Source organism: Uranotaenia lowii, chromosome 3 (assembly GCF_029784155.1).
Source record: "Uranotaenia lowii strain MFRU-FL chromosome 3, ASM2978415v1, whole genome shotgun sequence".
In the NCBI taxonomy this organism is placed as follows: Eukaryota; Metazoa; Arthropoda; class Insecta; order Diptera; family Culicidae; genus Uranotaenia; species Uranotaenia lowii.
This window is the reverse complement of record NC_073693.1, coordinates 244,249,375-244,274,832: the sequence shown is the minus strand read 5'-3', so window position 1 is coordinate 244,274,832 and position 25,458 is coordinate 244,249,375. Positions and strand designations below refer to the sequence as shown.

The window sequence follows — 25,458 nt, the reverse complement described above, 5'->3', positions numbered from 1 at the left end:
CATAATTCTCTAGGATTTGACATCTAGTCCGGTTCTTTGACAGCAAAATGTCAGGTTTGTTATGGGCCCACAAATCCGTGGGCCCGTAATTTTGATGGTTGTCAAATTCAATGACAAAGGATAGGGCTGTAACCCCCTTGTTATATTCCCTTATTGTTCGATGGTTATCAAGAATTTTAACTATTTTCGCTTAATTTCAGAGATTTTCGAGTTTCGCCCTTTTATTGTTTTCGATTCCAGTTACGTTCAAGGGGCTGAAAGAGAAGAAAATTTCCGAACTGACATTTCAGTACCGCACTGACGTTTTGGTTCCAAAATTCCATTGAAATCAAAGGCGAACTGACGTTCTGGTTCCAAAAAATCAGTACGGTCGGTTTGTATGTGATTTAACAGTTGCTTCAGTCCTTTGGTTACGTTTGCAAGTTTCGCCCAATTGATCGGCCGTTTTTGTTTTGGTTTTGAAGTTTCGCCCATTCGTCCTACACGCAAAAACTAATTAGGCCGTTTTGTCACACACGGTCAACTCAGTTACGCCTATTGGCCCTACACGAATAGAAAAATTCAATCCATTTTGAATAGGCGTTACTTCACGTTCCAACGAAAATGCATCAACAGGAAGTTTCGCCCAATTGAATTTTATCAATTTTTTGAAAGTTTTAAGCCATTTTAAAGTGAAACCGCGTTTAATAGGTAAAGTGCAACCGCATGCATCCGGAATGACCGTTAACTCGATTTGTTTACATTTGGCAGTTTCGCCCTTTTTAAATGTTACGCTAGAGTTCTGATAGGCATACTCAATACTAAGTTCGGCAGCCGAACTCGAATTTATCCTTTTTTTTCGAGGGTAGCTTATTTTCAGGGAATTAAAGAATGATTAAAAATTTTTGTACCCGGATGTTGCTGTTCCGGTACATTGGGTACATTGCATTGCAATTGCAGAGCGGTGGAAAGTTTTGACACTCCCGGTCAAAGAAAACTTCCGGATGTTACTTCCTACGGGAAGTAAACAACATCCAGAAGTTTGCGGACATTCCAAGCCGCTCACCGTATGATGACAATGACGGGCAGAATTTTACGCTGACACGGTGAACATGCATTCCATTATGAAGTTCGTTCATAGTCTTCCGGTAATTGTTCCGGAACGACCAAATTTTGCGACGTGTTCGTTGGTTGCTGTTCCGGTTCGAACTGAATTCGCTATAAGTGTTTTCAGCCCAACAAAGAGAGTTCAATTTTTAGTTCATTAGGTCGAACTCAGCTTTGCTCCTTTCGCCGAAGGAAAAAAAAAGGATCAATTTTGAGTTCGTAGTTCGAACTCCATTTTGAACCATCGCAAGGAGGAAAAAGGGTACTTAGCTTTAAGTTCATAGAATCGAACTATTACCGTATTTGTTTTCTCCCCTCGATCAGTGCTCCACCGTACCCGACAAAAACAAACACAAATCGTCGCCAGTGTATTGCTACCTCACTCACTCACACGCTCTCTCGCAACACTGGCAAAATTAACGTTGGCCCACCGTACGTAAGCAGAACTCCGACAGGTCAAAACCCAGTGCAACACCGTCCGAATAAACAAACAGTTTGACAGCACCTAGTGGTGCACTAGTGCAACACTCGACATAAACAAATACGGTAGTTTTGAACCACGGTCGTACTTAATTTTGAGTTAAAATAAAAGAGCGTGTTCCAAACAAAAAACAAAACAAAAAAGACTTCCGCAAAGCGTCTTCAACTTATTGCGAAAACCTATATTTAAAATTTGACTAAATCACCACCAGTGATCGTAAAAAGTCTAAATAGTGCCTGTACCATGAGTGAAGAAGACGAGCGAACGCTTTGGTGCGGAAATCTTTCAGAAAAGGTTACAGAGGAAATGCTGTATGAACTTTTCTTGCAGGTAATTTTGTTCACAAACATGTTGTAATTGTAATTTTATTGAGTAACGATAGCCTTCTTTGGTACTGCATAAGGTTACATGTTGGAATTTCAAGATGTATTTTTGTCTTAAGTTTCTTTATTTTTTAATTAATTTTCATTAACTATCTCATTAACGTAGGCCGGTCCAGTCGAGATGGTCAAAATCCCGCGGGATCCCCAGAATCCAAAACGGCAACGATCTTATGCCTTCATTACGTACGCTCATAGCGCTTCGATTGAGTACGCCATTAACATATACGAGGGCACAAAACTGTTCCAGCGCCCGCTGACGTTGCACAGGAAGAGCAGAAATGGTCCCAATCAGGGTGCATCGCCCCGGGTTAACAATAACGGAACACCAAATCAAAATCGAGGCCCCCACCAACAACACAATCAATCTCCGAACCAACAGCAGCAGCAGAGTCCCGGGGGGTACAATGGTAGCCTGCAGCTGGATCAGAACCAATTCGGAGGTGGCTTTAATCAGGCCATGTTCAACCAAATGCTAGCGAGCCTGCAGGGAATGCGGGACACGAATATGCAAATGATGGGCCAATTGCCACAGGGCCATCATCAGAACAAAATGAACCGATCGCATCAGGGCCAGCAGCAACAGCAGCAGCAGAAGCCCTACTCCAGGGGGGATCGTAACTCCGCAGGGGATGAAGGGTTCTCGAGGGACCGAGGACGAGGAGGCCCGAATCGGGGAGGTGGTGGTGGAGCTAATCATCGGAGAAACGATTATCGTGGCCGGCGATAGATGGGACTTGGGTTAATAGTTTAAATTTTCTTTACCGGAAAAAAATTACAAATCTTTAATTTTGAGAATGAATAACTTAAACTTAACTTCTTGAAAAAGACTCTGTCTACCAAGAAATTCTTTCAATTTTAAGAATCTTTTTTCTGTAGTTCAAGAACATAAATCTACATACGAAGTTTGTAAAACTAGACACCGGAAGATAGGATTCAGATTTCGAGTTCTATAAATAAATATAAAATATATTGAGCAGTTCTTTGTAGTATCATTTCTCTTCGTCGCGTTGTTGACGACGAAATAAGATTTTTCACGTTAATTTTTACGTGAAGTATAAGTGGGCTTTTAATAATCAAATCAAAACGCATAGGATTTTAAAAAAAAATGATAATTTTAAGGAACGAAATGTACCAACTACGTAATAGGAACTTTTGACTTGATTACTAGGAAAATTTATTTCTAGATGAGTCAAACAGGATTACCAAATGTTTGGTGATACAAATGGTATTTTAAAACTATTTTTTCCAGTAGAAATTTACTAAACATTTTTTCTGAGAGTACCTATTTAGCTGATAAAATTCAATGCGTTTCGATGTGGGATCATTATGAGTTCAGTTGAAAAATGAAAAAAAGTGATGTGCGTTTGGAATAAAAAAAAGATTGATTTTAATTTGAAAAAACTCATCTTAAAAAAGTTCATATATTGATGTGCTGAACCAAATTAAAAATTTGGGGAAAATCTCCGGCGCAAATTATTAGATAATATCCGTATATAACAGTAGGTATTGTTTTAACATAGCAAAACGCAAATGTCAGTATTACTTAAAACTCATGACTTCGGGAATTCGGTAACTCTTTAAAATACATTCTTGAAGGAATATCAAAAGCAAAAATTATCGATGAGTGTTAATTTATAGAGGTACTTACCTAAACTAGAAAGAAAAACAAGTTGTAAAATTAACAACTTGAAAAGTGGCTCTTCAAGATCAAATAAATTAAAAAAATAATCTTTTGACAAATCCAACTAGTTTGTTCACAAACCTTTCTCCAACTGCTTTTCGGTTGGAGCTTTGGATTGCTCAATGCTGAAAAACGAAAACAAACATTAGAACCCCTCTTATCAAACATAAAAAATAACGAACAACTCACAGCAATTGAAACTGTTTCAGAAAATCAGTTTCTTGGAAATGTGTCGACATACTTCCACCTTTCTGCATAGCTTCTATCAGCTCCGGATTTGATTCGATAATGTTACCGATAAAATGTTTCACCAGGGCAAAGGCAGCTTCGAAAAATTCTACACATCTCTGTACCGACTGTTGATGATCGTCAACAGATTCATCATCTGCCTTTTGGATATCTTTTTTCAGCAACAATCTATCCAAATAAGAAGCCAGCTTTTCCAAAAAGCTCATCATTAGTTGGACGACCGTATCGAAGCACTGCTCCGAACCACCTTTGAAGTTCAATCCCGGACAGTCTATGATCGAGAACAGAATACCACACAAATACTGAAAGAAGATAAGAATTTTAATAAAGCCATTGAAACTGTGTTCAGTTCTTGAGCTTACTTGATGAAACAACGGATTGGGAAAGTCAAACCGTTCAACTTGGGCTATTATAGTTTCCAAAAGTCGGACAGTCCAACGGTGGAAGCGATTATGGTTCAGTTTCATGATGGTTTCCCACCAATTTTTGTTGGAAAAACTTAAAACATTCCCACTATCATAGATAACGAGCTGGTTACAAGCTTTTTCGGAACCGTTGCTTTCTATGTAAGGATTTGAATCAGTCGTTTTATCTTCTTTTGTTGTTTTAAAGGGAATAATTTTAAACGTTGAATGACCGATGTTCAAAAGAAGAACTATATGGTCGAACAGAGCTAGCGAATTTTTTGGATCCTTCGATCTCTCGACAGCACCCACGAGCAGATTCATCAAAGAATCGGCCTTGCTCCAGGTACCGAAATTCTGGATAGTTGACATCAGTTGGTTACGATCCACTTCTAGAACTTTGACGCATTCAAGTAAAGCTGACATAAGTATGATGGAAAATTGCTGATCCCTTTCATCTGTTTCGAAAATGCGCCAAGTTTGATCGAACAATCGCTCGTACACTTTCTCATAATTAATAAACCCTTTTTCTCGAGTTTTATAGATACATTCCTCAAGCAAAGAAATGCCTTTCAAAGCTAACTGAATCGTTTCCGAGTCTATCATTTTTAAACAAATCTGTTGGACCAACTCAATCGTATCGCGATCGATAAAACTCTTATCCCCGAGTTCCATCAGATCCCACACAAACTGACAAAACCCGGACAAATCTCCATAATAATAGAACCAATCTTCTCGAAGTAAATTCGCCTTATAGGTAGCAATAAGCTGTTTGAGAATATTCTGACCGTCACCAGCCGGTTTCAGAAGCACCTTATCCCAAACGTAACGTTGCCGAAGGTCTTGCTGCATTTGGCCCAATTCATCGGACAGCACAAATGCCGTTGATTCGAAACAGCTCATGATTATGGAAATTTGAAGCTGCCAAGAGACGTCGAAATTGGTTTAAAAAAAAAACCTTCAAAATCAGTCTTTAGAAACATACCTCCCGTAGACTCTTGGCCCGGCACCCGATATCCCCGGCAAGTTCGAACAGCTTCTCGACTTCGTTATCGTCATCATCAACCATTTCCGGTAGCAGTAGCGAACGCAGCTCCAGAAGATTCTCCTGATAGCTGGGCAGGATGGCTTCGAAGTCCAGACGGGAAGGCCATACCTTTTCGCAGCTCTCGACCAGCGGAAGCAGTTTCAGCTTTCCGATAAGTAGCCGGAGCGTCCGTTCAGTGGGTTTCAGAGGATCCTCTGGCACCGCTTCATCCAGCATGATCGGTTCTCTATGATATTTCTGGTCACGGCCCTGGAAGCGGAACAAATTATTATATCAATTATTTGCCAGAACAAAACACAAAATTAATTAATTTAATTTAATTAATTAAACCCTTTAGAAGTTACTTTTGTCCTTTTAAATTTCTGCACGTTCAAAAGATTTTAACAACAAATCGAGAAAATTTACTTTTCCCTATAAGAAATCCTAAGAGCAAATCAAAGAATATCGCTGCTCTACTTTTTAGGCTACAGGTGGTCAACTTCAAAAATCTAAATAACTTCCTAAAATTAGTGAACCTGCATATAAGAGAAGCGACATCTGATCCCTCTTAAAATAAAATATGTGGCAACATCGCCGAAATCTTGGACAAAAACATCCCCAGCACTGTTTTCTGGCTCAATGTTCAAGCTCTAAAGTGAACGCTCCTTCAATCAAACAAAACAACATTGAACTCGATGCCCGAAGGATCGCGATAAACGGTATGAATGACTTGAATTTTGTTAATAATTAGTTAGTTTTCTAACTAGAAACACGATTCACCAAAGCATTGAAATAAATTGCACCTAATCATAAATTCATATGACCAGCTAAAAAAATTATCTGTTTGAACTATAACAACAATCACAATACCTTCCTTGGTTGAGTTTTCAATAAGAAAGGTAAAAGCTCTGGGACAAAATGCTTGGATCGATTGGAATCGATTTTGACAGTTCTTTTGCTCGATTGGAATTTTGTGTTTCAGATGTCACTTCTCTTATATACAGGTTCACTACCTAAAATGAGTAGCCCAACTGTTCCAAAATGTTTCGAGAGATCAAAATTGGTTAATCTTCAAAGATTTTTAGCCTTCCCGCGCCTTAAATCAACAGAAAATTTACCGCCTAGAACACAATGCAATTTTGCGTTGAATTTATAGGTACTTGATAAGGAAACATTAAAAAACGGCCATGAAAAAAAATAGAAGACGTCCGTTTTTTTTTCTCATGTTGTGGTTGTTAAACTCACAGATTCGTGTTGGAAAGAGTTTTTCCATTACTCCTAAAAATGTTTTTCTTCCATAAACTCAGCTTCGAGACAAAATTTTATATGCAAAACCAAGGTGAGTATATATTCAGGAGGTGTTCCCGAATAACGAATCCCCGATTCAGCCATTTTGGCTATGTAGGCTATGCAACTATACTCATGAAGTTTGTTTACCAACAAACCCCAGAAAAGCTGAGCAAAAAATAAACAAACTCATTGAGAGCCCCGCTCACTCCTAGCCTACTTACTGTCGAAACCGACCGACATGGTTGCCACATGTACAGATTTATCTAGACAGGTACAGATTTTTGAGTACAGAATCTGTACGTACAGATATGACAGATTTTCAAAATTTGGTACAGATTTGTACAGATTTTTGACTTTTCAAAACTGTAAAAAGTTTCAACATTTTGTTTTCATCCAGTATATTGAAAACTACTTAGGGCATCCGCAGCAATCGCGAGCAAAGTGAAAATGCTCACGAGTTTAATCACTTTGATACCGCACCGGGGGTTAGTATCATGGTAAGTAAAATAGGGCCGTTGCCGTCGGGACCGACAAAATCACCAAATTTGCTCACAATAAGAGCAAACGCACCAATGAGTGAGTATACGCGGCCCGGTTTTGCTCATTTCAGCGGCCCGGTTTTAGGATACACACTCTTTCGCGCACCAGTTGGGTGAGCATCGCGGGCGAGTCCTAACTGTTACACTGAAAAAGGGAATTAAAAAATCATTCATATTAATAAATTCAAAGCGGCAGTTATTTATTCATTCGAAAATAAATTATTTTTTCAATTGTATTCAAATATTGCACTGTGTTATGGTTAAAAAGATACATTAAATGCTATGCATTGAATTTTTTTCATAGTTTAAAAAATTTTTTAAACAGTTGCCTGATATTTTTTTAAATTAGATTCTTACGAACTCGTTCTGTTTATTTTTAAGAAATTGTACAATATCGTACGTGGAATAATCATGAAATTCAAACTTATATCGATACTCCCTTCGGGCCCTAGAAAAAACCACCCTATGTTTCAGTGAGAGATGTGCTGGCCGTGACTTGGGCCCCATTTTCGAAATATACCTTTTCCTCTTCTAAAAAAAGTGATGAATAAAGAAGTTCCTTAAAAACCTTATATCGATATACGTTCACAAATGGTTATAGTATTTTATAAACTGTTTAGGAAATCTTAACTGTTCTAAACTGTTAAGAGATCTTTAGAAAAATAATTCGCATATGGTGCCACCCAGACAGTCATCAAAAATCCCAAAGCACATTTCCAGTTAAGTTACCATGCGATCATTACTATTTTGTTATTTTAAATTGAATTTATCATGCATTTTATTCAACATTTTGTAAAATAAAGAATATCATCAATAAACATTTAGTAGTCTATAATTTTTCAGTGCATGTTTGCTCTCGCCCCTTTCTTGTGAGCAAATTTGGTGACTTTGTCGGTCCCGACGGCAACGGCCCTATTTTGCTCACCCATATACTAACCCCCGGTGCGGTATAAAAGTGATTAAACTCGTGAGCATTTTCACTTTGCTCGCGATTGCTGCGGATGCCCTAACAAAGGGGCGAGAGCAAACATGCATTGAAAAAATCTACCTTTTAATGCTGAGTTAACAAACTACGTTCAGCGTGTAGAATTTGTTGACATTCAGTTTAGTTCAGTTTGCCACGGATCAATTTTACAATTTTGAATCGTCGGCCGACGGACCGGTGCATTGAGGGCAACAATGCTTCTCTACCGATCGAACTTGGCCCGCCCAAGCTTCCCCCGCTTCCGAGTGGTGCCTCGGTCGAGAACGACGACAGCAGCAGCAGCTCATCGTCGAGAAAAGAAAAGTGAAAAATTTCCCATCACTGCAGCAGCATGACCACCAAGCACTGTACTGTTAAACGATCCATCAGCTCACACAGTGCTCCGGTGCACCAAGAGTTCCCGGCGACAAGTACTGCAAAGAACCCATGCTCCAAGAGTCGAACGACACCTTCGAACAGTCGGGCTCGTGTTGCCTTCATCCGCCTCCCAATGTTTGCCGTTCAAACGCAAACGGCTGGTAGAAACTCCCCTACATGGACACGCTCATGAAAAAGCCGCAATTTGCTGGAGTGGATATTTGATGGTGGCTTTCTTCCGGTTAAGGCCAATGACACGAAACAGTGACCAACTTCAACACAGGCTTAGAAACCGCAGCTAGTCATACCGGACAAAAAAGGAGCTGGGTAAGGATGTTTCTTGTCTATTTTCAACTAAAAATGACGACATTGTTCTTTTTCAGGAAACGTTCGCTGACCAAACAACTACCACCGGAAGCGGTGATGTATTTGAGGATGAAAGCTAGTCGAAAAGACTTCCACCGACTCAGCTGGCACCGCGGTCTCATTCGTGGGAGTTAGCCTTCGAGCTTTATCCGCCCGCTACGCTGTTGTTTTTAACAAAAATGTAAATTCTATTGACAAAAGCAAAGCAAAACACCTATTCATTCTTCCTTTTTTACAGATTCAATAACACGGAAACCTCCCAGCATTGGCACTACGTTAGCTGCAGCAATGAATTACAAATAGAAGTGTCAAGAGAAAAAAGCTTCAATTTATAGACGAAAACTTTTAGAATAAAAATGGTGTGTTATCGTATGAATAAATAATCAAAAAATTGATAGAAATGTTTATTTTTATTGTTGATTACATGTTAAAATGTAGCTTGACTCGAAGTGTTTCTTTTTTTAGAATAGATACGATTCGAATAATCTAACACGGGCCGGTGGCGAAGATTCACAATCCGGTATTTAGTCGTTCCACACTTTATCTGTTTCTGACAGAGACCGTATGAGTAACGTTTTGCACTCATCGGTCGTCAATTCGCTGAAACTGTTGCTAGGTCTATAAGCAGTATCTTTAGCAGATAGGTTTGACCGAGGCAATGGCGCATACAATCCTCCTCGCTGCGCTGCACCAGGGCAAACGGTTCCGACTCACTGAGGCCGAAGTCTTGGGACCAGCGGCGGCTCCTGCTTGATGGTGGAACTTCACAGCAGCTGGCATATTTCGCGCAAGTTCCGCTGACTTTCGGATGATTCCGGCTGTTACTGTGCAGAAGTTCTTGCTGCATCCGCCACCGGACCCGGTTGCTGGTCGCTCGAAGCTGCTTGGACCTGTTGCTGCTGTATATGACATGTTCAACCAGCATGTCAACTTTGACGTCATGTAACGGATTGCAGTCAACCCGTCGAATAACCGCCATCAATCACCATGCATTATAATAATTATTAATAATAATGATAATAATCGAAATTAAAGCGAAAAAACTATCGACTCTAACAATTTACTCGATCAGTATAAATTAAATTTAAGATTTTCTGCAAAAAATTTCTCGGTGTACTGCACAATTTAAAAATATAATGCTTCCGCCCGGTGCGCGAAAGAGTGTGTATACCAAAATCGGTCCGCTGAAATGAGCAAAATCGGGCCGCGTATACTCCCGTGTTGGTGCGTTTGCTCTTAGAAAATAAGTCAAAAGTTAGCCTTTTTTATTCTGACGATGAGAGTTCCTTACTGGAAAGCACACGATGGAATAATTAGATTTCTAAATTTGCTACAAATAAATATCTGATTATATAATCCCCCACTTGTAAATGCTAATAAAACCAAAGTTCGTAATCGTCTGAGTGTTGACACATTCGACACTATCCTTTGAAGGAAAAATTATTTAAGATTAAACGGCGGATCGAAAATTGTCGTATTATGTAAATATGACGCTCAAAAATCGTTTCAATAAAATTATGCATAACATGTGTTTTTTTTTATGAAAAAAATTTAATAATGTCAGTTTTTCAAAGAGAGAAAATGAAAATGATTGAATGAGTTTCACAAAAAGTGTTAAGCTAAAAAACTGTACTATGTGCAATAAAGTATCTATCTATTTTAAGGTAAAAAATAGGAATCAATACCTTCATTCATTGAATGTCATTCAATCATTGAATGCAGAACTTCGCTCCTTCGGTACAGATTTTGGTACAGATTTTTGAGTTATCGGTACAGATGAAAAAGATTTTTTCGATGAGCGGTACAGATTTTGATGTGGCAACACTGCCGACCGAATATTTTTTCATTAGCTTCGATTTGCTGGCAGTCACAAACGGAACCTTTCTTCGCGAAATTCGTTTTTAAACTGACTTCATTCTTCATTCCACTCGCGTTCGTTTTCCCTATCTCACATGCTCCTCTAAGTATGAATATCTCTCCGTATAACGCCTATTAACGACGGCTCCTGTCAATCGAAGGGTTGCTCAATTCGCTTACTCCATATCGACTAGGGGTGCCAATGATTATATTTTCATTTTATTCAGATTATTTATTTAACTTATTATAATTATTTTATCCTCATCTTATTTCCTACATTCGCCTCCACTTCTACACTATTACTAAAATTCCAAAAATTAAAGCTCATGTTTTTCTCATAAATGTTTCTATACCTCTTCGATTGAAAAAGTTATACAAGTTAGTATATACTTTCATGATTTATTTTTAAATTTCTTAACTTTTAACTTAACATCTTCCATTTCAAAGTCTCTTTTTTTACTTCATTTTTAGTTTGAAAATCTTCATTTTAATTCATCTTATTTCCTACACTTACTATGAAAGTCGGAGAACCTAGTGTATCTAAGAACCTTGTGCAAAACTGAATACGTTTCGTAGAAAATCTGTTTACTCAGTTTTATACAGTTTTGGGAAAAGAAAATCCAAATACAGGTTTTGTTTATGTTCGTGTGAATCATTTTTTTAAATCAGTTTTGTGCAGCGTGCAGCCAGCAGCGGCTCGGGAAAAGTTTGAAAAAGAATGTCGAAGAAAAGTTTGGTGAAATTCTTCAATTATTTGTTCTGTACCTGTAGCATTTCCTGTAATTTGTGGTGATTGATATATCAGTATATTTATTTTTGTGAAGAGATTTCCAAATCATGGACGGTTTAGAAGATTTGGTGCAGTTTCTTCAAGTAAGTAAAATCGATCCTATTTTCATATAAATTATTAGAAAAAAATTATGACAAAAAAAAACTTGGTTGAACTGAAATTACAGGAAAAAAGTAACTGTCTTGTATTTAATTGTCCTCAAGATGCTAATAGTAAAACATTAAAAACTACCGCGACCATTATTTTATAGATTGATTTTTAATGTACTTTTTTTTAGGTTTTTAAGGTCAGTGACCGAGTCGTAGTAAGGCGTCATATTCATATAAATCCATCAAAGTATGCTTAATAATTTTCTTTTAAACACGCTATCGAAAGCTTTATTAAAGTTGAAAGCATCATTGATACCATGTTAGCTGTTCAGATGGCATCCTAGTGGCAAAAAAGAAAAATGATTATGATTGGCCGGAATGCTCAAGGGATATGGGAGGCAAAAATTATCCATTACAAGATTCGGAACTCTAGCGAAAATCGACGGACAAAATCGAAAAGCGCCACCATCAAATGCTGCGGCAGAAATGCAACTAATTAGTAAAACACGCTAAGGAAAAAAAAACCAATTTATAGTACACGGTCGGAAATAACTAGCAATTTGAGGGTTCATCTGCACGACAAACACACTGAGGTCTCTACGTGGTCTTGGCTCTCCAGAATTAGCACGGGTTTTCGGTATCAGAGTCTCCAATCGCTATTCAAAGCTTTTTCTTCCTTGGGGGCTGTTCAGATACCACTTAGATAGAAAAATGAGATTTTAGACCCCAACCCCCGTCCCCGGATGTTCACGTGGGGTGTTGGCAAATCCCAACCCCCGTCTCCGGATGTTCACGTGGACAGATTTGATTTTTTTTTCAAATCTAATTTGAGAATACTTTACACTACTTTTTGCTTTTTTGTTATTGAAATGGCTGATTCGGAAAAAAACGAAATAGCACTTTCTGATATAAAATAGTTTTGAAAGTTTTGAATTTCTTATTTATCATATTTATCACATGCTTTCAAGTGGCTACTAGTTGTTAAAACTTAAACTGGGAAGCTTTGCTATTTTAAGATTTTGATTTAAACATCTTAATAAAACTAAATAAAATTTATCAGCATTTTAATGAATTAAACTAAATTAAATTAAAACCTTGGGAAAAAATCTGTAATATATCAAAAATCAGCATCCCAATCAAAATAAATATTGGCCATGTCATCAAAACCCTGAATCGCAATATCCTGTTCCGTGGAATTTGGAATCAATAATCAGGCTCAACGAGATATGCCATACAAATTAGTTATCTGTTTTGATTGAAAATTTTTTTAATGAGAAATCTGAATGCGCAAAAACGAGTGAGGTTCTTAATTAAATTGAGTTAGTGGCATAGCTTTTCTTCAAAAATTGGTGAAAGTATTGGCGTATTTTTTTTTGATTCCGGATTTGGCTCTAGAACCGTCAGAATAAAAAAGCAAGTTTCGGGTTTCGAGTTATTCCATACGTAGGTGTGCGTGAGAACGAGCGCAATGTTTACATGCAGCTGTCATTTTGTTCTCCCTTCTGGATTTCTTCATTCGGTTCTTAACATCCGGATTGCCGTTTTTTGTGTCCGGATTGCACTGGACTGCAGATAGTACGATTTTGCTTGGCTGAGAGGTTCAAAATCGCGGCAATAATCATTTTCCCGTTCATTATTTCAACTGTTTTGTTTTCAGCCAAAAACAGCTGTTTAATGTTTTGACAACAACGTTGAGAGTATTGGTGAACTTCTCGCAAAACTGACTTTTTTCTCAGGGCGACTCCGTCCCTTTTTCGAGCGAACCTAGGTTGCCTCTCGAGCAATAAATGAGCACGATGACAGCAGTTAGAGCGAACCTAGGTTGCCTCTAGTTTGCCTCCAGGTGAAAAAAAATACGGTATATGTCAGAGTGCATTTTCAAATGTATTTCAAAAATAAAACAAAAGCATATTAGAGTGCATTTTAAACCCCCGGAACAAGGGGTAAAAGTGAAAAATTCAATTATCGAAAAATGTTGACCTTTTCTGTCAGTAGATGGTGTTAAGGTTTGTTAAAAGATTGTCCGTTGGCATTTATATGCAAAATTTCAAGAGCTAGGTATCTTTGAATATATTGTTTTTGTGGGAGGCATGACCATCAACAGTGGAATTCTTGTATCTGGTGTCTGCGCTTTAAGCCTGTTCCACACGGTCCGTATGTACTACACTGCAAAAAATCGACATATTGGGAATATGTGTTTGCCTTATAGATTTTTGCAATTTGATTCCCATTTGGAAAATACGTGCCCACACATATAGAATTCAATGTAATAGTTTTTATATGCGACACATAAAAGGTATATCTTACACATACATGTTATAAGCCTACATTCAAATATCTGCGTACTTCAAGGCGTTTTGTTTTGTCCGAGTAAGTTTTTCGGATGAAAATGGAATATGTGTTTTAGCTATCGAGACTTTCTCATATTATTTATTGTTAATTAAATGTCCTTGCTGAACATAATACGTACATGTTCCTATTTCCCTGGAAAGGAAATATATAGTCGAGATACTCTGGAAAATCAGCAGCTCAGACCTGGATGTGGCCAAGGATCATTCCTCGGCGGCCCGTTCGTCTAACATATTAGTCTGGAACACCATATCGACGGCTTTGATCGCCACCAGGCTCCGGAATCTGCAAAAGTAATCCCATTTCCAAGCACGCTAGAAAAATCATAAGAATTCTTAATTTACCTTCTTCTCTCGACATCCGCTTTTCACCGAAATTCCTCATGTTACGGTGGAACATATTTTATTTTAGCGCTAGTCTGCTATAGCGGTAGTCAGAAGCCAGGTTCCTGCGGAGGAGATTAAAACAGATCAATGAAAGGTTCAGTGTTTTTTTTTACCGATTACTCACCTTATGATTATATTTTGATTGACACCACAGATGATCTGTGTTGAAAATTAAAACGGGTACGCCAAATTTTTCTTCAGTACGGCCATTTTAAAAAAAAATATTTTCGAAGATGAAATTCATAGAATTTATGTGGTGTGTATAAACTTCATATGCTGAACATAAATTTTATGTGTGACATATGAAATCTAAGCGTTGAGCAATTTTTAAGGCGTATGTGTGGGAAAACATACATCCAAAGTGTGGATTTCGTTGAGTGTAGGATAGGATATAGGTGGTCTCGAAATGGTTTCAATGTCTTCCATTTTATTCGGGAGGCACTGAGGCAGTGAGACTGTCTCTAGTTTCCAACAACAACAATAGACAACAAAGTTTGTCTTATAACAAAAATCGCAGTACAAGTTGCATAGTGTGAAGTATAGACTTTTTTATGTGGGAGGTCATTGGGCCAAAGTTGTTTGTTTAAGGGACCATTCAAATATTACGTAACACTCTTTGGGGGTGGGGGGGGGGGGGGGGGGGGGGTTATAGCAACTTGTTACGCTTTGTGAATTAAATAATATTTGAACGGCCCCTAAAGAAGACTACCTAGTATTGCTAGTATATATGAATGGACAAATAATAAGCGTTTTGTATTATATAGATTATTATTAAATGGGATCTTCTTTGAAGATTTACCGCTAAAAAAATGATAATATCATTATAACATATGTTGCATACTGAATATATGAAATTAAAAATTTCCTTTACCGTAAACTATACACTATTTATTTGAAATTATTCAATCTATTGCTGCAGACCGAAATCCTCAACAGTCCTTCATATGAAGAGACGTTGGAACAGCAGAAGATGGCACATTTGGGTCAGCAGCAGATAAACATTTGGAAGGAAATTGCAGCTGGTGAGTAATGGACCTGCAAAAAAAATCATATTTGAATGACTTTTCTATACCGACACCCACTAGATTTGAAACCATTCTTCGTGAAGCTTCATGAGGAAGACAACTCGTTGCAGAATGTAGATCGACGTACTCGGTTTCTCGCTTACAAGCTGGAAAATGTCGAAGCAGAAGTCCAAGATCTACTCAACGATGGAACCAACCATATTCTCCAAAGGCATCGTTCGGAAGTGCGCCAGCGGCTGCAACGCAAAGGTACCAGACGAGTGGAGCTCGCTGAGAAGAAGAAAAAAATACGCGAGGAAATTGTTCAATGCCGTCATGCGCGCAAGCGATTTGAAGAGTCCAAAAGTCAGGCCTTGATAAACGATATGAAACAACAACGAAATCATGCAAAAGCCGAATACGACGTAGTGTACTCGGAGGTGGCTGCAATATTGAAAGCTAAGCGCCAACGGGAACAGGCGTGCTGGGATAAATCAAAACTGTTGCTGGTCGAGCTGGCGGATAATCAAGTTGGAATTGCTGCTGACGAAAAAGCAATTGAGCTATATTTGCAAAACAATGAACTGATGCTTAAAAAGATAGAGAAAATGAAAGAAAATATTGAGCTGGCAAAAATCAAGGCCGTAGAAGATGCCAAGCGCCGTGAGAAAGAATTCCACGACCAGCTGTTGACCCCTGTACAGTTGGCCCATGCGGAATTTCACCAAGCGCCCTTCAAAAACCCGAACGATTTCCCATTTTTGATCGAAAAAATTGGAACCAGGCGTACGAAATACAAGCATATTTTCAAGCGCCCGCGTTGTGTGAATCTGCAAAATGAAGAAAAACTCGCAAAACGTTTCAAAGCTAGAGCGGCTCTTCAGGCGCGGGAAATGTTCCGAAGTTTTCCTCCTTTCCTCATGGGTCAAAGTCAAGAACGGCTGGTGGAAACGGTACAGGGAGAAAAGGTATGCCTTCAATATAACTTAATTGTTTCGAATTTTGTTTGAAAAATTTAGTTACAGGAATCAACTGCAAAATCCAAAGCCGGTGAACCACCTAAGAGCTATCAACGCTCAATAGATACGACCAACAAGGAAAATATCAAAGGGGTCAAAAGAAGTTCGTCGACCGATACAGAGCAAAGAGTTCACAAGAAAACTAAACTTCATAGCTCCCAGCGCATTGAAACCCGTACAGAAAGTATTAAAGCTGACGATTCATTGGATGATGAGCGATCTAAAACATCGAAACGAGAAATTCTAATTTCCAAATCTCAGCCACTTTCGTCTTCGGAGGTTGAAAAAGTTAAAAAAGTCACAAAAGAAATATCAACGGATCAAAAAGTCGCCAAGAAGAAAACCTTCAAAGTTATGCCATCAAGAAAGAGAGATGTTTCTCCTGATTACGAAGATCAGACGTTATCAAACAAATCCAATAAGCAACCAAATTTGAATTTTTCAACAGAAGAGTATCAGCCGCTGAGGAAAGTTTCCAAACGTGATTCCTGTCACCGAAAACTCGATTTTGAAAAAGCTACCGAGAAAGACGACTTACACAAGTCTAAGCCAATTTCGTCCAAAAGAGCCATGGTGCCTCAAAGCGCCAAAAAGGCAACCCAATCGCAAGAGCATAGACACGAAGAAGAACAAAATGAAGAAATGGGTCAAGAATTCAACGACAAACAGGTTACAGAGGTCATCATGCCACCATGCAGTCAGGAAAAGCAGCTACAACGAGAGCCATCCGAACCGATGATTCTGTCGGATGAAGATCAACAAGACGAAAATATTTCAAATGCAGCACCAGCACGTGTTTCTTCCGATGAACAGCTGGAAAAAAATACCGACCAATCGGACAGCTTAAGTTTGCAGAGTAGCATCTTGTCGTTCGAGCTGGATAACCAGGAAACTAGCAGCGATCTTGGTTTTGAACTGTCGCCGGTGCAATCGGCTGGCAGTAGCGGAGAATTGTATTTGTCCGCCGGAAATGGCAGTGACGACAACATGGATCTCGACTTTCTCGGCAATCCTACACCGAAGCAAAAAGGTTCACAGCAACCCTCGCAGAAGCAGAAGGTTGCCGGTGGGCGTTCCAAGAAATCCGACAATTTCGATTTCTTTGGAAATAGCGGCGATTCGGGCAGTTTTGATTTCTTTTAATTGGATTACTTTTTTTTTGTTTTGTTATCTCAAGGGGTTGATCTTCAACTTTAAAGAGGTTTGTTTATTTGCAGTAAATTTTCAGAAATGTTGAATTTTGATGTTTCAACCGGAATTTGAAACATGTCATACATTCTTTATATTTCACCAATGCTTAATATTTCAACATAAATATTCATTTCGTTGAATCATTTCTGTTTATCATTTCATTATCTAATAAAATAATTGAGTACATAGCGCATAGAAACGTAGAACACTCTTTTAGTTTAGAAATAGTATTGGTTCTAAATGGTTTCCTTGAAAATCACCAGCCAACCTTTTTTTTTAAACTAACCAAACATCCACTGGAAAAAAAAACATCGAACGCGAAGCCCGGTTGACAAAAAAGGCGATTTTCGAATATTTTCCCGTTTTTAGTCGTTTTCTATTTGTAAATTGTATCCCAAAGTACGTTGTGCCTGTGTTCGTCTGTTGCCTACCGGATTTCAGAGAAAAGGCAGGACAGTCGTCCGGCATTATTGCATCCTGCTCTGCCGGAATGCGTGCCATCTTTCTATTTCATTCGCCTCCAGACTCCTTTTTCCAGCACTTCGTCCAAGATACTTATAAACATTCGTCGCTCGAATACTTCGAGTGTACACAGGTCCTCCTCGGGCGTTGCCACGTGTTGAGGCCGTAGATTACAACCGGTCTTTGTTTATTTATTTACATGGGTTTCCGTCTCACGACATAACCTGATGAACAATATTCCTCCAATTCACTTGGTCCGTGGCAACCGTTCTCCAATTTCTCGGGCATCCCGCATTCGCCTGATCACGTTCCACTTGGTCTAACCACCTCGCTCGTTGCGCCCCTGCTCGTCTCGTTCCTGCCGGATTTGCAGCGAACACCTGTTTTGCAGGGCAGTCGTCCGTCATTCTAGCAACATGTCCTGCCCAGCGTATCCATCCAGCTTTCGCCACCTTCTGGCTACTAGGCCGTAGAGTCGCACGCGTGGTTCATCCTTCGCCTCCACATTACGTTCTCGTGCACGCCACCAAAGATGGTTCTTAACATTCGAATACTCCAAGTTTGCGAAGGTCCTCCTCGAGGACCTCCTGCCCCTCGAGGACATCCGGTCTAATGGGCGTCGTCGTGTACAGGTTACACTTCGTGCCAAGGCTAAGTCTTCTCGAACGCAATCGTTTGTGGAGTTCATGGTAGGCACGACTTCTGCTGATCATTCGCCGGCGGATCTCACAGCTGGTGGTCATGTCTGCGGTCACCAATGCGACGAGATAGACAAAGTCTTCGACTATCTCCAGCTCGTCGATCGCCGTAACCTTGTTATTACTGGACAAGCGGGTTCGGTCGGTCTCGAACCCGCAGGCCACACTATACTTAGTCTTGGACTTATTAATCATCAACCCAACCCTTCCTGTTTCAGGTTTCAGTTTGCGGTAGATTTCTTCCACCGCCGCAGATGATCTGCCTACTATATCAAGTATAGATAATTTAGAGATAAAGTAGATAAATTGACTGGATCTGTTGAACAAAGTGTCGAGTAACACCTCCTAGCGCCACGTTGAACATCATGCAGGATAGATCATCGCCTTGTAGAAGCCCACTGCGCGATTTGAATGAACTCGACAATTCACCCGAGATCCGCACACAGCACAGCGTTCCATTCATCGTCGTCGCCTTGATCAGTGTGGTTAGCTTCCCGAAAAAGCTGCTCTCGTCCATAATTTTCCATAGCTCGTTACGGTCAACCGTGAATAGATGGTGCGTAGGGACATGGTGTTCGAAGCATTTTTGGAGGATTTGCCATAATATAAAGGTCTAGTCCGTCGTAGACCGTTACTCCCTAAAGCCGGCCTAATGACTTCCATCTGTTTGCTTGTGGCGTTAGGCGGCAGAGTATGATTTGGGACAACAGTTTGTAGGCGGCATTGAGGATAGTGATCGCTCGGTAGTTCTCGCAGTCCAATTTTTCGGACTTAGATAGGGAATATTACGCCCTTCTTCCACTCCTCCGGTAGCTGTTCTATGTCCCTGATCCAGACCATCAACCGATGTAGGCAATTGGCCAAGTTGTCCGGGCCCATTTTGATGAGTTCAGCTGCGATGCCATCCTTGTCAGCCGACTTGTCGATATTAAGCTGGCGAATGGTTCCCCTAACCCTTAACTTTGCCCATTGTTGGGAGTAACCCCGCCACGTCGTTGGCTACACCGGCAATGTACCTTCCCCCACCGTCTTAGTCTCCCGCATGTGCGCCGTTCAGGTGTTCAGGTGCGTTGAGTTTCTGATAGTATTTTCGTGTTTCTTCGGAACGATGCAGCTGCTCCAGCTTCTCCTCCTCCAGGCGGCGCTTTTTCTCCTGGATAACTCGGACTCGCTGCCTTTTCCACTGTTGTTGGTTTTCCACGTTTCGACGGATGCTTCTTTGCACTACAGCCGCTCATGAGGTTCTCCGGAACGCTGTTAATAGCTGTCTTGGTGGTATCTCAACAGTCGTCGAGAGGGGCTTTTGTATTTTATTCATTACTGAGAGTTTTTGGCGCATCTTGACCATCACCAGATAGTGGTCTGACTCGATGTTGGCGCCTCGACAGGATCTGACGTCGATGATGCCCGAGAAGTGCCGGCTGTCTATCAAAACGTGGTCGATCTGTGATTGCGTTTGGTACGGTGATCTCCAGGTGTACTTGTGTGGGATGCGGTGCTGGAAAAAGATACTACCATTCGGCTGAACCTTTCAATTGTCGGTTTGAATTCCACCTCCTGATCAATCTAAGCGTTAAAGTCCCCGATGACGATCTTGATATCATGTTTTGGGCAGCGGTTGTTTTCACGCTCCAGCTGCGCGTAGAATTCATTTTTGTCATCACCAGTACTTCCGAGGTCCACATTGATGATGCTGTTGTTGAAGAACCGGCCCTTGATTCTCATTCGTGGATCGATCGGCCTCCACCCGAACACGCGCTCCTTCTATAAAAGCTGTTCCAAGTTCGTGTGTGTTGCCGCAGCTCTGGTAGATGGTATGACCATCTTGGAACGTTCATACCGTGGAGCCCTTCTGCATACCAGCACACCTCCTGCAGCGCTACAATGTCGATTTAGCGGCTCTTAAATTCGTTGGAGAGCAAGTGGGTACTGCCCATTAGACTGAGTCGATTTAGGGTCATTTTTGAATTTCTCAAACCCTGGGGTCTAAAAAGCGTCGTATTGGTCCAGAACTCATCCATGATTTTTTGCAGAATTTTTGAGTAACGTTTACATGAGTAAATTTGAACTTTTAGGTTTGTATGGGAAAATTGAATATTTTGTACTGAAAAATCAACATCATTTTTGTTTCTTCTGTGGAACCGAGCCAGCTAATGGTTTTTGTGCCAATTTATAAAATTCTTAAAAGAAATTTTCCGCTATATCTCCATAGACCTATATCTCAGTTAGCCTGCGACCAAAGCATACACCGGGGTTGGGTACCCGATCTCCGTTAAGGTTGCTCGCACTCTAGTCAACAATCAGCACCACGGAGTGGTTGAGAATCGTAATTGTAAGATTAGATGTGATACGACCACTGCCTGTACACTCAAAGGTTATGAAGGATGTGAACGGGTTTAAAAAAAAAAACAAGAACTAGGCCATTTGAAAATTTAGAAATTTATTCAGTAACATCCAGATCGTCGCAACCGCTAAGAGGCATTATGAAATACTCCACGAAAATGTTAGCCTGTTCGGAGTACTCAATCATTACCTGCAGCCCCAGGAGGCCATCTTTATTGGTTCGCAGTGCTACCTTCGACGCCAAGGCTAAAGTTCGCAACACCAGTCGGAAGTGGGAAAACTTGTATCGGTTCGTCGTTGCCTCGCTACTTTGGAAGGAAATCAGCATATCACTACAATTGGTAATTTCAACATTCGATTCCAGCTGATACTCATCGTAGGTGCACAACTTCATGTGCGGGCTATTAGGCGACAGAAATATTTCGATTTCATCACAGTTGCGATCCAGGTCACTCAGAAGGGCAAAGAATTCGGGTCCCTTAATGTTAACCTTGCTGTAGACATGTTCGTCCTCGAAATCGAAATCCAAAATCTCCCCGGCCTCCATCGTTCTTACGGAACATTCTGTGACGAGGTCATCCTCACCATGCTGTTCAAGAATTACGATCAGCGGGGCTCCCTCTCCCTTATGTAAGATCTTCAGGCTGGAGTCGTACTCATCACCCAAAAACATACTGAGACAATCGGTAAATACTTTCAGATTGAGCCCGAATGAAGCGACTGGTTCAACTTCTTCCTCTGGTTCTCCGTTGGCGTTAAGTTTGCGTTTAGGTTTCGTTATATTGTACACCGAAAAGCACTCCTTGGTTATGTAGACCGTCGCTTGGACGCTTTTAGCATCCTCCACCACTGCTTTGACTCCATCGGCGCTCAGTTGAACCGTTGAATCCTGAAAATAAGTATTTCTCATAAAAGGTAGGTTATGATGTAAATTAAGGGTAGAAAACTTACATCCACAAAATTAACAGCTTTTATTACGTTGTAGAATATGGAAAAGTTGTTGAGTGTCGCAGCGAACTGAATCTGCGAAAACTGGGATTGGGTCAACATTTTTCGATCTAGTACGATACCCTTCTCGTACAGTGGTTTTGTATTAAGCATTTAATTCCGCCAGACTAGGTGGAACGCTTCGATGGTCCCGCACCTGCTGTGAAACCACCAATGGAGGAGCAACGTTCCTTGATTAGATCCGCTTTGAGCTGTTGAAACGCTTTTTCCGAAACAGTTTCCTCTTGGATACGGCCCAATGAGGTGGCCAACCACACGGCAAGCACGTGCTTACAGGTAGCTTGGTGACGGTTTTGAAGCACCCAGTAGCGGAAGGACTCGCAGCTGCAGAAGTTGATACCGGGGAAGATCTTATAGATCGCGGGATATTTTGATCCTGGAACTTCGTAAAGGCGACTGACAGCGTTTGCCGTGAGGTAAACTTTGATTGGCTTCTTGTCGTCGTGTACCAATTGAAGAGCTCGACTAAGCAGTGCTTGACCAAATAGGGATTCCAGCTCCAGTAGGTGTTCTTTCGATACTGTAAATAGAAGAAATGACGACTGTAAGTTTATAATATGACCTCTGAAAAAATATCGTATCTTCTGTAGATTCAGAACATCTTTTTGAAAATTTAATCTGGAACTAAACATTATTTATTTGGTTTTAGTTGTGCGTTATAAGCCCGAAAGATAACAGTATTTTTTTCTTCTACAGCTTTGTTCTACATAAAGGCAAACAGATTGGTGAAGCTGATCTAGGATCTTCAGGACTAAATTTGGATAAATCCCGAAAAAAAAAAATAAATTTTGAATTCGGAATTATTAAGTATAACTCGTTCACTTTTTGAATCCTCGATAATTCTGGCAAGAGAAAATTTCAACTCAAACCCAAATTTTTAATAAAATTTACGTTTGTTTCAGAATGACAGATACATATTCAAACAGTTGCCAGGTAATGTTGAACATTTTCGACAGACAAAAATTTCGTACAGTAACATCGATTGTTTCTCAAGAGGGCCGTTTTGATGGGCCGATCAGCTATAATGTGGCCGACAGACTCAGCTGGAAGCAGTCGAAGAGAGCTCCGGGTGTCCGTGGAGCTGCGTTGTCATCTCGACGAATAGCTGTGATATTCCTGTTCCTAACAAACTATGTGTTGTTTGTCAGTTTGTTCATTATGGTGAGAAAACTGTCCCGTATGTATGAGTATGTTATTGTAAGCTAGTTCAAGGACATTTTAATATGTCTGTAAGATAAATTCACGTTCATGCTACATGTTTTGGATTTTTTTACCTTTGTAGTTTTGGGTAAAGTAAACCGAGCAGCTCACATTCTAAGTAAGTACCTGTTTAAGTTGTCATTCGAAAAGTAGACTAAAATCTAGAAACAGGAAAAACTAGATAAGAGTCCGACAGAAGAGAAAATAAGTCGAAATTGGAAAGTACCTGTATTTTGCAAATGTTTTAAATGAACTTCGAGAGTTTCAATAACATTCAAATAATGTCGGAATCGGAAGAGTGCATACAACAGGAAGATTTCTACGACATTCGTCTGGAAACCGATTAGATCTAATCACAACAACAACACAACAACTGATCATTTTCATTCCATGGCCCATCGGCTATACAATATACCCATGGAAAAAGCTGAGTTTGAAGAAGAAAAATTAAAAATATTTGAAGCAGGTGCCCTTAACGGATACGACAACGATTTTGTACAAAAAATCCTACAAAAACACGCTCGAATGAATGAATTCCACAATTGTCAATGTAGCGATCACTCTCCAAATGTGTTGTTTTCTTTAAAAGACCTTCTATCAGTTCAAAAATCTGGAAAAGATTCGACGCCTGGAATTGACGGGATTACTTATTCGGTAATAAATCGCTTGCCCTTAAGTGCCTTAAGGCATCTAGTAACCATTTATAATACGGTGGCCAACAACGGAAATATTCCACGAGCATGGAAAATATTCAAGGTGATTCCTATTCCAAAACCTGATCAAGACATTAATTTTGTGACTGGCGTTCGTCCCATAGCCTTGGCTTCATGCTTTCGTAAAGTCTTCGAGCTGATGATAAAGGAGAGACTTGAATGGTTTATCGAGAGTAGTCATATATTCCCCGATGAAATATGTGGATTTAGAAAGGGTAAAGGAACCATGGATGCCCTTTGTCCGCTAATCGAGTCTGCAACTGATGCACTTAATAGCCGTGAGCATGTGGTTTTATGCAGCGTTGACATACAAAGCGCCTACGACAACGTGGAAGTAGATATCCTTATCCAGGAACTTCGTGGGTTGCAAGTTCCAGAGTGCATAGTCAAATGTATTCATACTCTATTCGAAGAGCGAATCCTGGAAGCCGAAGTTGGTATGTCCAATAAGTTAACCAGAACCACATGGAAAGGATTACCCCAAGGGTCACCGCTCAGTCCGATCTGTTTTAATGTAGTCATCACTCGTTTGCTGAAAAGAATCACCAATGTTATGAAAATTAATTATGCTGATGATACTACACTCGCTGTAAGAGGCAACAATTTAAATACAAGCTGCAGCACATTGTAAATAGCAGTGGACAGTCTTATTCACGGAATAACAAGTCTTGGCTTTGAGATTTCACCGCACAAAAGCAAATGCTTAATTATATCGAAAAAGCAACCTGATATTACCCCGGAAATAATCATAGGTGGTGAGCCGGTCCGATTCGTCAATAGCTTAAAACTGTTGGGCATGCATTTAACTCGGAACTTGTCATGGTCGTGTCACATAAAAAATGTGAAAAAACGCGTCGCACCCTACATCAATTTTCTACGAAGCATAGCAGGTCAATCCTGGGGTGCTCACCCATCGTCGTTGGTTAAAATATACAAAGCTGGTCCCAGATCGATACTGGAGTATGGTTCTATCTTCATGACGCAACTACATCAAATGGACTCTATGGCGTTGGACAAAATTCAGTGGGCATGTATCCGTGTATGTTTAGGGTCAACTAAAACTACACATACCGGATCACTAGAAGTCCTAGCTGGATTGTGTCCCCTCAGCATCAGGAGAGGAACAGCAGCAATCCGATTTGTCAATAGACGTTCTCATCTCAAGAAGTGGCATCAACGTTTCGTACAACCAACCTTGGATTCAGGATCTACAAATACTGGTATTCGTAAAGCTTTAAACCAACTTAACAATTTTATTCCGTTACAGAATACACTGGAGAACATCCCGTGCTTTCTGTTCCCGCTAGCGGTTGGTAGAAGTGATCTGTCCATAGACTTTTCTGTGGTATCGAAAATAGCACAACCTCACTTAACATCGGCTGCTGAAATAGTATCAAATATTATGCAAGAAAAGTACAATGAATGGACTATAATGGCTACCGACGGTTCCAAGGATATTCTGGGAGTAGGTTTCTCTGTTGTGAACAACAGCAACATTGCC

General features: G+C 40.1%; 5 protein-coding genes across 6 annotated transcripts in view; 2 read left to right on the top strand and 3 right to left on the bottom strand.

Moving 5' to 3' along the window:
• Nucleotides 1–1,674: 1,674 nt before the first annotated feature.
• LOC129755740 (RNA-binding protein 7-like) lies at nucleotides 1,675–2,935 on the top strand. Its single transcript, XM_055752365.1, has 2 exons — nucleotides 1,675–1,897; nucleotides 2,057–2,935. The coding sequence occupies exons 1-2, from the start codon at nucleotides 1,811–1,813 to the stop codon at nucleotides 2,675–2,677; spliced, it is 708 nt and encodes a 235-aa protein (XP_055608340.1). The 5' UTR covers nucleotides 1,675–1,810; the 3' UTR covers nucleotides 2,678–2,935.
• A 449-nt stretch (nucleotides 2,936–3,384) lies between these two features.
• On the bottom strand, nucleotides 3,385–5,836 carry LOC129755734 (uncharacterized). 2 transcript variants are annotated; one of them, XM_055752358.1, is made up of 4 exons: nucleotides 5,270–5,836; nucleotides 4,243–5,205; nucleotides 3,821–4,182; nucleotides 3,385–3,756 (listed from the first exon to the last, which is right to left on the bottom strand). In XM_055752358.1, exons 1-4 carry the CDS (start codon nucleotides 5,546–5,548, stop codon nucleotides 3,705–3,707), a joined length of 1,656 nt encoding a protein of 551 aa, XP_055608333.1. In that variant the 5' UTR covers nucleotides 5,549–5,836; the 3' UTR covers nucleotides 3,385–3,704. The 2 variants fall into 2 exon arrangements, with proteins under 2 accessions (XP_055608333.1, XP_055608332.1); XM_055752357.1 differs by having other exon boundaries at nucleotides 3,821–5,205; nucleotides 5,270–5,581; nucleotides 5,677–5,836.
• Nucleotides 5,837–11,390: 5,554 nt separating this feature from the next.
• LOC129755733 (trichohyalin-like) lies at nucleotides 11,391–17,710 on the top strand. The gene is made up of 4 exons (XM_055752356.1): nucleotides 11,391–11,578; nucleotides 15,239–15,341; nucleotides 15,405–16,291; nucleotides 16,349–17,710. Exons 1-4 carry the CDS (start codon nucleotides 11,543–11,545, stop codon nucleotides 17,483–17,485), a joined length of 2,163 nt encoding a protein of 720 aa, XP_055608331.1. The 5' UTR covers nucleotides 11,391–11,542; the 3' UTR covers nucleotides 17,486–17,710.
• A 3,406-nt stretch (nucleotides 17,711–21,116) lies between these two features.
• On the bottom strand, nucleotides 21,117–22,137 carry LOC129755735 (uncharacterized). Its single transcript, XM_055752359.1, has 2 exons — nucleotides 21,988–22,137; nucleotides 21,117–21,925 (listed from the first exon to the last, which is right to left on the bottom strand). Exons 1-2 carry the CDS (start codon nucleotides 22,135–22,137, stop codon nucleotides 21,134–21,136), a joined length of 942 nt encoding a protein of 313 aa, XP_055608334.1. The 3' UTR covers nucleotides 21,117–21,133.
• A 14-nt stretch (nucleotides 22,138–22,151) lies between these two features.
• Nucleotides 22,152–25,458, bottom strand: part of LOC129755741 (uncharacterized) — a 122,139-nt gene continuing 118,832 nt past the window's right edge. The window contains exon 2 of the mRNA XM_055752367.1: nucleotides 22,152–22,564. Coding sequence (XP_055608342.1) covers nucleotides 22,152–22,564 — 413 coding nt within the window. The remainder of the gene's footprint in view (nucleotides 22,565–25,458) is intronic.